This window comes from Poecilia latipinna, unplaced genomic scaffold (assembly GCF_001443285.1).
Source record: "Poecilia latipinna isolate Pla-1442-1.1 unplaced genomic scaffold, P_latipinna-1.0 Scaffold844, whole genome shotgun sequence".
Taxonomy (NCBI): Eukaryota; Metazoa; Chordata; class Actinopteri; order Cyprinodontiformes; family Poeciliidae; genus Poecilia; species Poecilia latipinna.
In genome coordinates, this window is record NW_015113460.1 from 69892 (window position 1) to 87685 (window position 17794).

Consider the following 17794-nt stretch of genomic DNA (forward strand, 5'->3'; position numbering starts at 1 on the left):
CCTCAGGCATTGTTAGGTGGCTGACGACCCAACAGAACCAATATGGTGGCTTCTCCTCCACTCAGGTGTAACAATCAGAATTTATCTTGATGCAAAGGCCTTTTTTTAATGTATGCATATTTTGCTGATGTATACTAGAATTTTACAGAATATTTAGAAGTATGTAATGCCTTCCTGAAACTGATAACTGAATGTGTTGACCCATTTTGGACATAACAGTACATGTTTTGCTTAGATTCTGTTACCAGACAAAAATTCACTGTATGTTTTTGTGTTTATTTCCTGTCATGGTTCTGGTGGGACATCTTGTACGTTGTGTGTTGTAGGACACGGTGGTGGCTCTTCAGGCTCTGTCCCTCTACTCCAGTCTGGTGTTCAGCCCTGAAGGTTCCAGCACAGTGACAGTTCAGACTCCCAGCGGTCAGCTGACGTTTGATGTGAACCCAGACAACAAACTGCTGTACCAGGAGAAGATGCTGCAGAATGTAACAGGAAAGTACAGCCTGGAGGTGACGGGGACTGCATGTGCCTCGGTGCAGGTCAGTGAACGCATCATGACAGACCAACACAAAGCAGCACATGACTGTGAAAGAGAACAATCTGACAAGTGGTGTGTGTTTGAATTCAACCTCCTGATTGTAACCACCTTCTTTCAGTTTTGCAAACCTAGACTTTGAGCATTTTACTCAAGTTTCTGTGCAAAGTAGCTCAAGTCAAGTTGGACGGAGGCCATTTCCTCTATCTCACATAGAATGCTCATAAATTACATTGACGCTTGTGTTTGTATGAAAGATTTCAAGAGATGTGAACACTTCTGCAAAACACTTTGTATTCAATAGATTTAACTATTGACTTTTGATTGGTTAGATTTTATTTTAAATTGTAAAAAACAGTCAACATTTTGCAAATATGACCTGAAGAAATTATTGTTTCTCTTGTTTTATTCTCTAAAGTAACCAACCTTTCTTGGCTACCTGCTCCTCAGATTTCTCTGCGGTACAACACCCCACCTCCTACTGACGCCTCCACTCTGAGTTTGGAGGTAAAACCACAATCTGACTCCTCTGGCAAAATGCCTAAAGTCACTCTGAGCCTCCTGTCCCAGTAAGTGATTAATGCACTTAAAAAATATTATAAATACATTGGAATAAAAACAGTCTTTATTCAAAGGGGAAATCATGATGTAACCGCAGCATCAGGTACAAAAGTTAACACAAAATCTTCTTAATGTGTTAAAAACAATATCTAAAAAAACACATAAATAAGATTAACAATAATGATAATATACTGCTGAAGACTATAACAAAAAATTATGTGAAATTATTAGAAATAGGCATATATGGTTCATGATCTAAGGGATTTGCGACTGTAGAATTTTTTTGTGTAAATAGTTAAATTAACTCCACCAGCATAATGATTGTTGTCTTTCAGGTACAATGGAAAAGATGCCAGTACTAACATGGTGATCCTGGATATCGCCTTTCTCTCAGGATTTATCCCTGACCCTCAGTCTTTGAAGAATGTGAGTTAAAGCAGTGACTTTAACCTAAACCTGGGTGCTGATAGAATACCTGACCTGAGTTCACAGAGATAATAATAAGGCTGCTGAATGTTTTCTCCTCACAGCTTGAAAGAGCTCAGCTGGTGGATCGGGTTGAACACAAGGACGGCCATGTTGTGGTGTACTTACAGAAGGTGAGACCAGTCAGCAGCTCATAACAAGACATGATGACAGATGAATTTGTCATTGGGTTAAATTCCTGTTTTGTTTTTGTTTTTAGCTTACAAAGGGGGTACCGGTGAACCACAGCCTGGTTCTCCTACAGCAGATCCCTGTGCAGAACCTCAAACCAGCAGTGATCGCCCTCTATGACTACTACCAGCCCAGTAAACACAGAACACACTTTGAGTCACACTGACCTCAGGTTATTACTTAACTTTCATCACTACCTTATTCTCTCCCAGGTGACCGGGCTGAGAGAGAGTATATTGCGGCGAATCAAGGTAAAAATATTACAACATACCAAAATATATTGACAATCTTATTAAGATACCACAAACCTTTCATTTTAACATTCTTTTTTTTCACATCATATTATTTTATGCAATATCAGCAGTTTGATACTTGATTTTCAATTATTAATTATTAAATATTTTTGTTTTTAAATGTAACATATATGTCCATTTAAAGTTGTTTTCCTTCTTCTTTTCCAGCTTAAAGTGTGACGTGCCATCAGTCCTGAAGTTGTTTGCTGATTTTGTTCTATTAAATGGAACTAAAATGTATTTTTATAGGGATACTTTTGCATGTAGTATCTCTATTATTTTATTCACAGTACTCATACTAATTGTTTTACAAATGATTACACAATCTATTCATTTATGACCTTTTGCTTTTGCATAAACATTGTAACTATGCAGTGTTGGGAATAAATAATTGCATCATTGTGTGGCTTATGTTATTTTTATTAAATGTGATTTTTTTTTATTAGTATTATTAAAATTTTTAATAAAATTAAAACTCCTGTAGTTAAATTGGGGCACCAATTCCAGTACCACCGGAGTCATAAGTCAAACCTGTCAATTTTTATGTGAAGGAATTCATTTAAAACTACCAGATGGAAGAAACTCTTAACACAACAAGGCATGATCACTGACACACTTATTTCCAAATGAGTCTGAGAATTTATTATCAAAATAGCCCAACTTTAAAGCTGAGTTAACTCCTTTCTCTGAATACTGATGTACAATCTAACTACTGATGGAACAGACAAATATGTGAATATATAAAACAAACTATAACAAAATGAAATGGAGTACTGAAAAACAATACATAAAAATAACTGATAGACTAATTAAGACAAGAAAACAAAGGAAAAGAAATAGCAGAACCACAATTACATCCAAAGTACAGTATCACAAATCAGAGTGGCCCTCCCTGCAGTGAGAGAGATGCAGAGGAGGAAACAATAGAGAATTGGGGGTCAATTGTAGGGAAACTGAGCCCCCATATCCAGATTCAGACCAACTAGACAAACTCAATATTGTGCTCAGGTCTAACTGATAAAGGCTTCTTTAAATTCTGCTTCAGATCCGAATCACTTGAGCAGGTCGCAGCATTACAGCATCAAGAGTGACTAAGACAACAATAGTCATCATAGCTGTCGGAGGTTGAGTACAAAGACAGATCTTGTCTGTTCAGCTTTGCGTTTCATGGCAGTGGAGAGTTTCTATCCTGCTTCAGCTTTATATGACATGCTGATGTGTTTGTTCAGAAGACATACACTTTTTCAGATTCCATTAAATTGAAACAAATTGAAAATACAAATGATACCGTTCTACTATGAATGCATTAATTGTAATTTTTGATGCAAAGGCAGTATGGGATCATTTTCTTCTGCATGTGCTATGGGGAGACTTGCTGTTTTCTTGAAGATGAAGTAATCATAAGTCCATATATTTCTCTATAACACGTTCAAAATACCCTACAGTCAACAACATTGTATCGCATAAATATAAATACAATATAGACAATCTGTTGCTTTTCCATTACTCTTCACAAAACAGGACCACTGCATATCTTTTATTTAGAAACAAACTGGGTCTTCAACACCAAAACTCAATGGTAGGAAGCAGAGAGGACATTACCGTAACTCACTTACTTTCAGGTCTCTTCAGAAAAGAAAAATCTGCCAGTTGCTGTGATAGAGAGGGAAGGCAGTAAAAAATTGTCTTTATCCAGAATCCTGGAGATTTCTTGCCAGGTTAAAGACATAGATATAAACTTATTTAAGTATAAAATTTCATCTTTGTAGCGCTTAATAATATAAAGAGACTCTAGTATTAATGCCTTTATTTGTTTTTTAATGCCTTTATTTTGCAGCATGTTGTATCAACCAGCTTTGGAGATATAGGTCGCCTTATAAACCTGAGAATCAAGTATAACAAATTATAAATACTATGTTGAAAACACTCACAATGTTACTGTGTGTTAGGGTTCTTCTTCTGTGTTTTAAAAGCCACTGGCAAGTCAATGAAAGCTGGATTTTATTTGGGGACATTGGGGGAAAGGGATCTTAATACAAATGCAATGTCTTAGGAGAAATTTTAAAACCATTTTCTTTCCACATTACAACTACGCATTAATTTGTGTCGCTCTATCAAATAAAATGCACTGAACTGACAAAATGTTGAAATGTTAGTAGGATGTGAATGCTTTTGTAAACACTGTTTAATTAATTAATTTTTATAGTATTTGTCTATATTGTGAGTCATACAGATCATTTATGAACATGTTTGGACAAAGACGCATCAAACCGGTGACAGCATGAGAGGAACCATGTTCTGAGTTCTTGCAGCGGTCAGCTAAAGATTGAGATTAGGAATCAAAGAGACTTAGTCAAATCTTCCCAAGATAATCTGCGCACTCAGCCACTGATATGCTGAGTACAGACAAAACAACCTGTTCAGCTTACACTGACATGGGAAAAACTCAGCTATTTTCACTCTGCAGAATTATTGCTCAGTCTTCTTTGAAGCACTGCAAAATAATATGAAATTTTAATTTCAGTAATATGCCTAACTGTTCTGTTCATTCAGAATGACTATTGTCAAAAAAGTTCATTTATTAATATGCTGGATTCCATTCTTGTCAGATATCATGACTTTGTTGTCGATAGTGACTGTTGCTGGTCTGTAAGATGAGTTGTTGACATGCTGCAAATTTGGATCTACACAACACCAGGACTTGTTCTTGTTCTTCTGTCTCCTCCCAGATAAAAACAGCTTGTGTTTGTCTTCCCCTATTCCAGCTGAAGGATAAACATTCTGTCAGCTCTATGTCAGGTCTTTGTGCTTTGCTTTCATAAAGTTACAGATAGTTTTGACTTGTTTGTTTTGTACAGTGTGACTAAGGCTAACCAGATTGCTAGACAATAAGGAAATTTGTATTTGCTGATGCAAACTGATTGAAATCCACATTTTCATTATTTAGTAAATATTCTGATACTACTGGGATGTTAGCAGAAATTTCCTGCTGAAAAGTTGATTTTTGTAAAAGAGCTCGGGTATCAAACTAAAATTTCCTGTGGTTGGGGGATCATTGGGTCAACACAACAAACATTCAGTGATGCACACACACTTTTGAGCAACTTAGTGAGACAAATTAACGAAACAGTCTTGTTTTTGAATTATGGGAGGAAGTCGGAGTACCTGCAGAGAACCCAAAGCAAAGCAAGTTACTAAGAAATTAGATCTAGAAAGTTGATTTTTGACAGTTGTATGAGCTCCCATTCCCTGTTAAGTATTTTGGTCTTTTCCTTTCAGTCCTTTCAGGATTGTAAACACAACCAGTAAAAGGTAGACATTTTGTTTTGGATCAACCAAAAGATTAAACAGAAACGCATTTGTGGTTTGACTTAATACTGGAGTTATAATAGAAACTGGCTTGTGGGGTGCTGTGGTGACGCAGGTGTTAAGCACAACCCATGTATGGAGTTCTTAGACCTCGACGCGGCTGTCGTAGGTTTGATTCCCGGCTTGGTGATCTTTTCCTCATGTCTTCCCCCTTCTCTCATTACCCACTTTCCCGTCAATTCATTATCAAATAAAGGCCACTAGAGCCAATAAAGCCCAAAACAACAAAAATAAAAAAAAACTGGTTTTCACTACATGACATTCTGAATAATGTGTGAGATGCATAGATAAGAATGAGCCAGTGTTGGCTGATTACAGTAGTATGAGTGTGCCGTATGGTTTAATGGGTGGAGTTTAGCTTCTCTCTATTTAACAGCTTCTTTCTGCGAGGGACCATCACAGTTATGGCTAAGCCTGGGATTCAGATGTGGACTCTTCTTGTCTTATTTTGTGAGACGTACATGGGCCAAGTGTCTGCTTCTAATAACACCAACTGTCCAATGTAAGTTAATGTGTGGATGTGAGCATGAAATGTTTCTGTCCTCCGTGTTGTATCCAATGAGATAACATCGGTGTGTCTTGATTTGTCTGTTTGCAGACATTATATGGCAAGTGTTCCAGGCATTCTTGAATCTGGATCAAAGAACAGCTTCTGTCTGAGCCTCTCGCAGCCCAGCTATCCTGTGTTGTTGAAGGTCATTTTGAAAGGCCTGGACAGCCAGAAGATTCTGCTGAGGAAAAGAACCAGCAATGGCTTCCATAAATGCTACCAGTTTTTGGTGATTTCCCATATTGAGACAGGTGTTGGGGCGCTAAAACAATGAAGTAAAGAATGTGTACATGATTGTTGTTTGGCATGCCTCCAAGTGAAATTAAGGTTTTAAAATGTCTTCCAGGTTCCTTCAGTGAAAGCAGAGGAGCAGCAACTAGTTGAAGTGTCCGTGAAAGGCAAAAGTTTTTATTCCAGAGAAATCAAGAGAGTGCTGATCAAAACTTTTCAACCAAAGACAATCATCCAAACTGATAAACCGATCTACAACCAAGGACAAACAGGTAATTTTTAGCTGGTCTACTAAGGTGATGACAACGCAGGTATTTTTTTCTCACTATAAAAATTAATCATTTACTTGAATACATTGATTGGAAAATGTTTTTTACAAAAAAGTCTATGGAAAAATCCAGAGTACCGTATTTTTCGGACTATAAACAGCTACTGTTTTCCCTCGTTTTGAACCATGTGGCTTGTAGCCTGGTGCGGCTTTTCTGTTCAAGTTCAGCATAAACGAAACCATGGTTCGGCGTTGGAGACGGAGGGCTGTGTCTTTAATAAATCCAACAGATTTATTAGGACCCAGCCCTCTGCTGCCCTCTGCTGGGTCCGTATTAAAAACCGGGAGCGGCGGAGATACCAGCGGCTTATAGTCCGGTGCGTCTTATATAAGTGTGTTTCCACTATTTTATTTATTTTTTATTTTTTTTCTAAAAATTTGTAGGTGCGGCTTATAGTATGGTGCGCTCAATAGTCCGGAAAATATGGTATTTATCTGGGTTTTCACCAAGTTTGCACTGACTGATTGATCTGTTAAAAGCACAACAAACATTAATTGAAACTTGTCTTGATTTGGGAAAAATGTTCTCTGATTACACAAATTTTCCCTTGAAAGATGTAACAATATTTCCAGAAAACAAAACTAAACAAGCAAGGAGAGTAACACCCTTATGTGTTTAAAAAAAATAACAAACTGTTGAACTTTTAAAACCAGTTATGTCAAAAACATATTCTTGTTCATCTGTCTTCTAGAAAGTGGTAATGTGGGCTCTCCATCGGTCTGAACCGATGGAGAGCCCACAATCACCGTAGCAAATTGGCAGATTGTTTTTCTGGAGAACACAAACTCTACCAGCTTGTAAAGGTTATGAAGATCTTTTCCTTAACCTTCATATAACTTCTGTGAATTTCAGTGGAATTCAGAGTGGTCACACTGGGCACAAACTTGAAACCAGTCGAGGGACATGTGAGTACTTCCATTGTCTTTTTGTTTTTTTGGTTCAGTCTCAAGTCGCCTCTGTTTCCGATGTTTGTAATGACCTGGTAGTGGCTTTTTAAAAAGAACAACAAAAAACATTGAAACAATTGAGGGAAATAATCTTAGTGTTTTTGTATTTGTGAATCACTACAGAATTCAAATGAAAGAAAATAAAAAATGAAATGTCTCTCTCCTCTTCCGTAGTATGACGCCATTGTTATCAGGGTAAGAACACACCAACAAACCATTTTTTATGTTATCTGTTTGTAAATTTATTATTTGAGCTATCTGGGAATGTCTAGAATCCGTTAAATTTCCTTTAGCAAAGAAACTGCTTATTCAGGCAGAGTTGGTTCAGAATTGAGACATGCCACCTGTATATGTATTGCTGTAAAGATTTCACCAGAAATCAATGTCATAAAATAATATTAAGGAAGAGCAAATGAGAATAAAGTAAAACTTTGCTCCAGTTTATTAATCAATCAATCAATCAATCAATCAATCAAATTTTATTTGTATAGCACATTTCAGCAGCAAGGCATTTCAAAGTGCTTTACATAATTAAAATAAAAACAGCATGTGAGAAAGAGTAAACAGTGAGAAAGAGAGATTTTGAAAAAGATTTAAAAAAGATAAAAACATTAAAACCCGCACTAACTCACCAAACCAAACTGAAATCTGACATTTTATCTGCACTCTCATTAGGTAACAATCACCTATGAACTTTATTCAGAACTGACTTATTAGTTTCCTTTTCCTTGGGTGCATCAACAGGATCCTCACAACAACAGGATTGCACAGTGGACAAATCAGACGGCAGCTGCAGGAACCATTTTGCAGCTGTATTACCCTTTGGGCAACGAGGCCCTTGAGGGGTACTATCGAATTATTGTACAAATAGGCAGAAACAGGGTGTTTCATACCTTCAAGGTCCAGAAATATGGTAAGTTAAAGCTTTTTTCTTCCTTTTTTTATATATGATCTGCTTTTCTAAAAGATAAAAGAAAATATTTTTCTTATGTTGTTTTCAGGTTTGCCTAAGTTTGACGTTGTAGTTACCATACCTAAAGAAATAAGTGTTGGGCAAGAAACCTTTGAAGTTACAGCATGCGGAATGTGAGCAAAAGACGAGGCATTCTCCATGCAAATCTGAGGCAGAACCCGTCTAATAAGAAGAGTCATTTTTGCTGTTCTTTTCTATTAGTTACACCTACGGACAGCCTGTGGATGGAAATGTTACACTCAGGATCTGCAGACCTCTGAGGAACCAGAACTCCTGTAGAGCTCCCACCAGCTCTAAAAATGATGTCAGCATAACTTCTCTCTGCAGGACAACACAGAAGCAGGTGCAGTTGCTACAGTTACAGTCTTCATATAAATCATTAAGAAAGAAAGATATTTAATATCATGTATGTTTATCTTTTTTTCCCCAGACAGAATAGTTTACAATGTATAAACAATGTGGGACCAACTTTTATGTTAAGCATCTTTTCATTTTGAATAAACATGCAGGCTTTAGTGTCTGTTTTCTTCTCTGAATGATTCAATCAGAAGAGGCAATGCAATGCTTAGCATAAGAAACAAAGCAACCTTGAGATGCATCTGGTTTCATTTTTCAGAAGTTGAATCTGTCTTTTAGTCTTTCCACTTGCCTCATAAAAATGAAAGGAATTACCAATTGATAGACTAATTGTTTGATGATACTTTTACTTTATTTTTTAATTGTCAGCATCACCATATTTTAAACTATTGCTGTTCTGCCCTTTTAACCCACTATGTTCCCCACAAAAAGTATTCATATTCATCCTTATCGTGCACAGTGCAAACACTCTACCCGTCTACTTAGTGCCGAAAGTGGGAAACTAAAATTAGCAAAACCTACAACCTCGTCACACACACTTTGGGCTAGTAGTGTCTTAAAGCATTCTACTTTATTAGATTTTTTGTGAATGGGGTACTGCCACTGCGTACATCCCTTACACTCAACAATGAGTAGGACTCCTGGTTATGGAGATGACCACATCACTCCAAGTTGGACATATAGGTTGCTGGGAGACCAAGGGAAGTTGCTTACATGCAAAATGTATTTCTCACACGGTTAAAATGTAGCCATGGCACTGTCAATAAGGATGGAAAAGGATGAGGAATATTCTATAGGAATACAGCAAAATGGTAAAATTGTTCAGGAAAATGACTGGTTTCGTTGACATTGTTGGAGATCTGTGTCTGATGGTAGTTGCCCAAAAAACTGTTTTAGTAAAAAATTGGAGCTGAGCAAAAATACCTGCAATGTGGACATTAACCAAGATGGGAAGCATACTTTACCTCTTTGTTTGCTGTTTTCCAGGCATGCAACAAAGGCTGTGCCACGTTTGTCTATAAAGTGTCAAATTTTACCAGACCTGACCCAAAGCCATTTCTGGATGTGTTGGATCTCAGTGCCACAGTGGTGGACAGGTTGACATGTAAGTCCCAGTTTTATTCAGATTCAATCCCCCCCAAAAATTACTTCCAAACTCATTTCGAAGGTAAAAACATGTTAATAAAAACAATGTTGAAGCATGCGAGTGTTGTAAAATGGAGGTTTTCTGCTGTACAGGTGCTTCGTACACACAGTGGGAGAGGATAAAGATAACCTACCTCGTTGGAAGGTTGTTTTTCAAAAAGGTCCCGAAGACTTACAGCCAAGGAACAAATCTGGATGGAAAAGTGAGTTCAGCATGTGGGGCAGCACCAGATGAGACTGTCTAAGTTTGTTGGACTCACAGTGACACGGTCTTATTTTATGTCCAGGTTAGAGTGGTGGACTACCTCGGCAATCCTGTACCTCAAATGACGGTATACCTTTTCGTGGGTAAAAAAGGCTCCCCTTTTTTTGCGGACACTTTAAAAACAAATCACAAAGGAATCGCCAACTTTTCTCTTGAAACAGAAGATTTCAGAGGGGAGATGCAGCTCTACGTACGTACGAGAAAGCTTTAAACAATGTATGTGCACTCAAAACTGAGCCTGTCTGCCTGGATTGTTCACCTTAAATGTGCATTTTTCTTTATTCTGTTTTTGTCTTATTAGGCAAGCAGCACAGACAACTTGGAGCCCCCAGGAAAGAACGTCCCCTACTATGACGTTGCAACGGTCACAGTTTATGAATCTGGTCCTGGTCGCTCAGCATGTGGGTTTCTCAGAGTAGTTCCAATTGACAGACCACTTCGCTGTTATAGACAAGAAGAGATCACTATTCAATACAGTTTAGAGCAACATTTGGGGAACTCTCTGGACATAGTATATCTGGTGAGTCAGTCTGCTTTTTTCCGTTTCTTATCTCCCCAACGAACGAACAGTAACAAGATTTTTTCAGATGTAAAAATCAAAAACTTTTACGAAAGATTAGCATTAGAAGGGAACGTCTTCCCATCTGTGGAGAAATTCAGTAAAACCTCACATGACGATATTACAAAAATGATATGTAATCATTTCATAAACACATGAAGACATTTTCCATCACAAGCGTCAGGCAAACTTGCTCTGTTGCCAATTACTACCAACATTTCCTGCCCTGTCACTTTTGTTCATGCCTCCAAATTAACCAATTTATACCCATGCATTTAAACCTTGCATTAACAACTGATTCCCTAATTAACATATTTGTACCCTTAATGCTGCCTTGTCAGAGCCGTTGTAACCTTGTGGTGAGGCCCGTACCCACCACCGCCTACCTAGAAGTAACCATAAACCTTAAACAACTCTACTTATTTTTATTCTTGATCCTTGTTTTGTCACCTGATACAGAAAATTGGTGATAACGTTTATGATTCATGAACAAACCAAGGGAACTTTAAATGCATCATTACTCTAAAGAGCGAAATGAATATAAAATATTAAAATATTCAAACATCAAATCTAGACATGAATCTTTGCATAAATATATTAAATTAGAATAAGCCAATCCAATATGCCAAGATTTGATAAAATTCTCTAATTTAGAAAGTAAAAAAAGACAGGGTTGAATTGTGTCTTAGTTATTCTTTCCAAGGTATAAAAACTTAATTAAGTTCAAGGTTTATTTGGGGGGAAAAAATCCCATTGCATTTTTTATAACTGGTAGCTCCTGTTGAACTCTGCAGATCTTGTCCAGAGGAATCATAGTACACCAAGGATTTGTTCACCTGCATATGGATTACCCAAGTATGGCTGCACCGCCTGGTCTAATATTTTATTAGTTCCATTGAAATATGGCTGTTGAGAAACACCTTCTAAACAACACAATCAATGCTCTGTTTACCCTTTCAGAAATCCAGGGTGAATTCTCCTTCAATTTGACAGTGCGGACAAGATATGCACCTTCCATCCAAGTTGTGGCGTACACCGTTCTCGAGTGTGAGCGAGTGCTCGCCCACAGTGAAAGGTTTCACACCAAGGACTGCTTTAGCAACCCGGTTAGTGGCCCTACCTGTCTGCTATCAATAGCAGCTAAACACACCTACTTAGGAGGTCCAAATTATTGGCATTCGTTGTGCTTTTTTGTTGTTTTTATGTATTTCAGGTGTTGCCAAAGTTTTTACCTTCTCCAGTCTTCGCTGGTGAGGATGTCAAATTGTGCATTAAGGCCAAGCCTAATTCAGTATGTGGGGTGAGCCTCATAGATCTGAATCTACTCGCAAGGGCTGATGTAAGCAATCTGGACGCGAATCAGGTAATTGGAGACGTGAAGCAAAGAGGGGCATGAGGGATAGTTCAGGACTTATGAGACGGAGTTGTGTTAAAAACTTCTGCACACTTATTATCTTACCTACAATAGATGAATAGATGAATTTAAATAGAAAAATAGAACAATCCTAGCAACAGGATCAAGGTTTCATTAATAGATATATGGAACAACGTCCAAAAGTCCCAGAAGTTGCATTGACACCCATTCAAACGTCATATACTTTGTATATGTGTTTCACAATGTCTGGGAACACAGATATGTTGAATCTATCTGTTAAGTGGTTATTCACAAAGAAGACCATGACTATTTTCACAAAAATTGGACCAAGGAGGTGGTGCATCATTATCTTCCAATGTAAAACACACCAAGAGCAGAAATTATGAACCGTTTCCGGTCAGAGTACCTGCCTGAAAGACAATAAAGTGGTGTTAATACAAAATGTAGTGGTTCAATTGATTTTTCTATGCGAATTTCAAAAGATTCTCCACAAAAAAATTAGACAAATTGAAAGAAAACAATAATTTTGTCTTGTAGCAAATCTGTAGAAGACATTTACCATATTTTTTTGTCATAGGTGTTTTTTTCTCCTTCTTCAGATTTATGGATATCTGCCCATCAGGAAGCCAGAGCCTCTTCCCTCTGAACTTGTGGATGAACCTGAATGTGTAGAGGTGAAACCAAGGACCTCTTATTTTGCTTTCACCAACCAAGAGAAAGAGGATGCCAACACAGTTTTCACGGTATCACTACCACAGATTCTTTCACTTTTGCATAGTTTTTAGGCACGTGTTGTTGTACTTGTACACTGGTTTTAATTTTTGTTGGTAATCATTGATTTTGTACATTCTCAATCCAGACTCAAGGACTGCAGCTGCTAACAAACTTGCCCATCCAAAACCCCACATGCCTCAAACTGGGAGGAAAAAAATATCATGAAGGTTTTTATTTTCTAACTGAACCATTTGAACCCAGTTTCTGTCCGGCATAGTAGGCTAAATCACATTTAATAATTTAACTTTACATTGCATTTTCTAGCTATGTTATCAAGAAAGATCAAACCCCAGTATTCAGAAAGAAGGGCTTTGGAAAGGCGACCAATTCCTGATCCAGGAAGACTTTCATACACCTGCTATGATGAGCTGGAGCCCGTGTACAAACTTTCCACCGAGACGTGGCTGTTTCACCTGGTGAAAGTTGGGTGAGATGTAGTTTTGAAAGCATTTCATCATTTTTAAAAGGGAAAATGTCTGTGATTGCTATGCCTCAGTGAAGATTATTGAGAAAAAGAAACTGACTCAGTTTTAAATCTAATCATATGCTTAAATTTGACCACCTGAGATAGTGTGTTTGTGTTATTGCTGCTCCAGAGAGACGGGACAAACCTGTGTGTCTTACGCCGTCCCCAACATTGTCACCACCTGGAATACAGAAGTCTTCTGCGTGTCGCCTCACACTTTTGGTTTGGCCCGTCCTGTGCTGCTTAGTGTCTTCAAGCCATTTTCATTAGATTTCAAGCTTCCTTACGTCATGATCTGGGGCGAGAGCCTCAAACTGAAGTCGATCGTCCATAACTATCTACCCACCTCCCTCAAGGTAAAAGATGATTTTACATAAACTAGTTAGATAATTAAAGACAGGAAAAGGAAAGGATTCCTAAATGGCAAACTGCATTTTGTATCTTTAGTCCAGTGCAGATTTGAGAAATTTGCATATGTGGTTTGTATGCTTTTATTTATTTATTTACGAACAGGAAAAAAGTTTCATTTAACTCTAACTATGCTAATGCTGCGCAATATATCATACACCAGTCATTATTAAAATTTTAGTGTGTTCACTATCACAATCATAAATGACAACTTGGATGCCATATGTAGTGGATCTCTTATTCTAGGCTTTAAAATTAATATTAATCATTTAAGATTGATTAATTTATTTCTATGTTTGACAAAGATGCCAAGGATCGTGTAGGTCACATGGACACAAGATCTATGAAAAGGCAATATGAAGTGAGTTGATGTGTTAAACTGGACAGGATGAAAATGAAAACTAAAGACTGGGGTACACACTATTTTAGATTTGAAGTGTCTTTAAGAGACTGGTGCTTTTTATTTTTATTGTTACACTGAATAGTTCATACTTTGATCTTTTTGTAAATTTTTTTCCAGATTGACTTAAAAAGTGTGCTATTGTTGTTACAGGTCACATTTCAAAGCTGCAGAAGAGTAATCATTAGAAATGCACCAAAATGAATATTTTAGCATCTATATCTGATATTAAAACTGCTATTATGACAGAATTTAAAAATATTTACTGTTATCATATATGTATTTCCCTATACTTTCGACACTGTGTAAAAACAACCACACCATCTACGTTGCTCTATAGATTTATTATAATTAAAGACCTCATAATCATGCTCTGAAGCCTCAGACCCCCAGTCTGCATTTATAATACCCAAATGGGTCCCATTTAGGTAGGAAATTAGATGAAAATCAGGAACCAAATGAGATTGTCCACAGGCTGTGTAATAGCCCCTATGATAATTGTCTTTGTGGGTTTTATGCAATTAACTCTGGGTAAAAAGTAGGTGAAACATATATCTTGTGCGATTTGTAACACATTTTTGTAATACCAATTTAAGACCCAATTCAGCTGAAGTGGTTTATATTGTATAGTATATGCTTATATTCCAGATAAAAACGTCACCCTGAGATGGGCAGATAGACTTTCTGCCCATCTAGCATAAAAAAAGACTCTCAGAAGCCTAAATGTATCCAGCTGTAGCTCTTATGGTTCTAAAAAAATTCTTCTAAAATATTAAACGATTTTGGAAATATATGTAGCCTGTTCAAAAAGTGAACTCAACTTTTTCATCAACAGATCAAAATTACTGCAGCTGCATCCTCAAGTTACATCCTTACTCCCCTGTCTACTGACCAGTGTACGTTTTGTCTCTGTGCGGGCGAGCACAAGGTCATCCGCTGGACCTTCACTCCAACGTACTTAGGTAGAGAAAAGGGAAGACTTTTGCATAGAAAGTGGCCGAATGATTTTCCTTTGTTCATTGGCTCATTTTCATTCACTACAACCTCTCTGCTTTCCAGTATTTTAGGAATTAACAGAAGCTGACCTTTCTTTCAGGGGATTTGACGGTCAGTCTGACTGCTGAGGTTGTGTCTTCTCAGACTTCTTGTTGCGATCAAGAAGTGACGGTGCCAGAAAGTGGTCACAGCATTGTGGTGACGCGACCTCTCAAAGTGAAGGTTGAAATAATGTCTGTTTTTATAACAATAAAAAAATAATAATCCAGATGTAGAAATATATATGTATTACTGTCAAAAACATATTGACTCATTAATGTCATTAAGGAGGTGGTGCTTGCTCAGACAAAGAGAAAAATCTCTCTTCAATCTCTTTTTCAGGCTGTTGGATATGAAATAATAAAAACACACAGCTGGTTGCTCTGTCCAAAAGGTCAGTATGGGTTTGCATGCATGATAATTAGGCTTCAACTTCTGAATCTATAATAACAATTGCTGTCTAGAGAATATGTTTCATGGTGCTAATCTTCCGGTAGGGGTTGTGAAACTTCATATTTTGACACTTTTATATTCATTGGCTAATAATTATCAGATGACTTGTGTTAGCATATAGAATAGAATAAAAAAAATTCCAGGTCAGCTGATGAAATTATTGCGATATCCCAGCAAGGTAATGTACCTAGTCAGAACACTGCAGATTTGTTTTGCAATTCGCAAACAAATTAGAAAATACTCAGAGCAGCTTTAGAACCACTTCTTCCCTTCTGCTTATGTTTAAAGTGCTGTTTTTGGTTTTGCCTGTGCGCAGGACACTGTTTAAGTGAAAAATTGGAGACACATATCCCCAACAATGTGATTAGTGGCTGTCTGAAGGCCAAAGTCTCAGTTTCAGGTAAACTGGTTATATTATCCAAGACGATTTATTTTCACAAAATAATGTTGGGAGGACACCTAAAAATGTGCCTACAAATCGATTTGAACTCAAATGTCAGAGCATGATCATCTTCCACGAGTCTGTTTTTACACAGGTAGCATCCTCAGCCGCAGTGTGGAGAACCTGGGTGATTTGCTGTATCTGCCGTACGGCTGTGGGGAGCAGAACATAGCTTTCATGGCAATTGACACTTACATCCTGCACTACCTCCAAAAGACCCACACTCTGTCCCAAGAAACTAAGAAGAAGGGAATCAACTACCTGACTACTGGCAAGTTTTTTATCACCTTTTGAACGCAGAGAGAAGTAAAAGTGGTTGTTAAATACATTCCTCCTGTCAGAGTGCAATCTTATGTTTGGTCTTTGACCTCTTTAGACATAAGGTTTTCGTCTGTTTTAGCTTCCTATTCACAGACGTTAACGTACTTAAGAACACAGCAAACCAAAACTGAATCTCTACCTTCTATTGCCATGTGCACTATATCCAGATGTGTTATCACCGTTCTTGTACAGGCTACCAGAGACAGCTGGCCTACAGGAAGAAGACGGGCGCATTTAGCACATTTGAAAAAGGAGAGGAGAACACTTGGTAAGAACACAACTGATAAGTTTAGATCCAAAATGTTTTTACTGATAACCTTTAATAAAGATGGTTTTTGTCACAATTATTAAGCCCTCAAGTTTCACTTTGATATTGGTTATCATTGCAAACTTTAGTAATCTCACAGCCAGAGACAAGAAGCTGCTCTGAAGTCAGCCTTCAAAAGTCTACACACCCATGTTAAATGTTTTTGTGATAAAAAAGAAAAAATAGTGCATGCTTCCCCATATTTCAAGAGGTTTAAAAAAAAATCTAGAATCTTTGCAGTATAATTCAGCTCTCAAAGTCAGAATTTTTTTAAAATGATCCTTTTCTGCTTCTTTAACCTTTTATGCACCACATTTCTGCTGCTGTTAAAGTTTCACTCAGCAGTCTCTGCTAATGTGCTGCTGTGTATTCTATTATTGCAGTGTTTGTTTGCTAGGAAAATGTCAAACTTTGTTTTTCTCTTCTCTAGGCTCACTGCCTTCGTGATGGTGACATTTTACAAAGCTCAGAGCTTCATCTACATTGATCCCAAGATTATTGAGGAGGCTCGGAAGTGGCTGGAATGCCAGCAGCGGGACAATGGTTGTTTCAAAGTGTCCGGAAAACTTTACAACAACTATATTAGGGTAACCCAATTACACAAAGGATTTTTGCGAAGGGCTTGTCAATTGATATCATTCTTACTAATAAGGACAGTTATACAGATGTTAATCTGTCCATGGTCCTGTCTCCATAGGGTGATGTTCCTGATGAAGTGACGGTCACTGCCTACGTCACCGCAGGCTTACTTGAAACCAACATACCAGCAGATGTAAGTTAATTTAATAGAGTCCAGATTTTGTGGCTGATTTATCAGAACCAAATTTGTAAAACTCTGACTTTTAAATACCAGTTTCAAACAAAATCAACAACCAAAACACTATAAATATTATCTACTATTACAAAATGTTTATAGGAAAAATAAAAACAGCATTTCACAAAAACAGCAGAAAGTTACTGGAAATCAAACAGATGTAATAAAATCCTTCAGGCTTTCAGAAAAATGTGTCTCTCCTATTACAAACCAGCTAAGAAATAATT

General features: G+C 37.4%; 1 protein-coding gene and 1 pseudogene across 1 annotated transcript in view; both read left to right on the forward strand.

Annotated features, from left to right (window-relative positions):
- LOC106956782 (alpha-2-macroglobulin-like) overlaps nt 1–2446 on the forward strand; it is a 42244-nt pseudogene extending 39798 nt beyond the window's left edge.
- Nucleotides 2447–5819: 3373 nt separating this feature from the next.
- LOC106956781 (alpha-2-macroglobulin-like) overlaps nt 5820–17794 on the forward strand; it is a 19872-nt gene continuing 7897 nt past the window's right edge. The window contains exons 1-27 of the mRNA XM_015047813.1: nt 5820–5917; nt 6014–6194; nt 6312–6468; nt 7378–7430; nt 7647–7667; nt 8217–8385; nt 8474–8558; nt 8647–8788; nt 9790–9907; nt 10042–10151; nt 10236–10403; nt 10515–10733; nt 11567–11627; nt 11733–11878; nt 11986–12135; nt 12747–12890; nt 13007–13088; nt 13186–13348; nt 13518–13743; nt 15031–15157; nt 15292–15413; nt 15573–15624; nt 16000–16083; nt 16220–16396; nt 16639–16714; nt 17184–17340; nt 17451–17525. Coding sequence (XP_014903299.1) covers nt 5820–5917; nt 6014–6194; nt 6312–6468; nt 7378–7430; nt 7647–7667; nt 8217–8385; nt 8474–8558; nt 8647–8788; nt 9790–9907; nt 10042–10151; nt 10236–10403; nt 10515–10733; nt 11567–11627; nt 11733–11878; nt 11986–12135; nt 12747–12890; nt 13007–13088; nt 13186–13348; nt 13518–13743; nt 15031–15157; nt 15292–15413; nt 15573–15624; nt 16000–16083; nt 16220–16396; nt 16639–16714; nt 17184–17340; nt 17451–17525 — 3363 coding nt within the window. The remainder of the gene's footprint in view (nt 5918–6013; nt 6195–6311; nt 6469–7377; nt 7431–7646; nt 7668–8216; nt 8386–8473; nt 8559–8646; nt 8789–9789; nt 9908–10041; nt 10152–10235; nt 10404–10514; nt 10734–11566; nt 11628–11732; nt 11879–11985; nt 12136–12746; nt 12891–13006; nt 13089–13185; nt 13349–13517; nt 13744–15030; nt 15158–15291; nt 15414–15572; nt 15625–15999; nt 16084–16219; nt 16397–16638; nt 16715–17183; nt 17341–17450; nt 17526–17794) is intronic.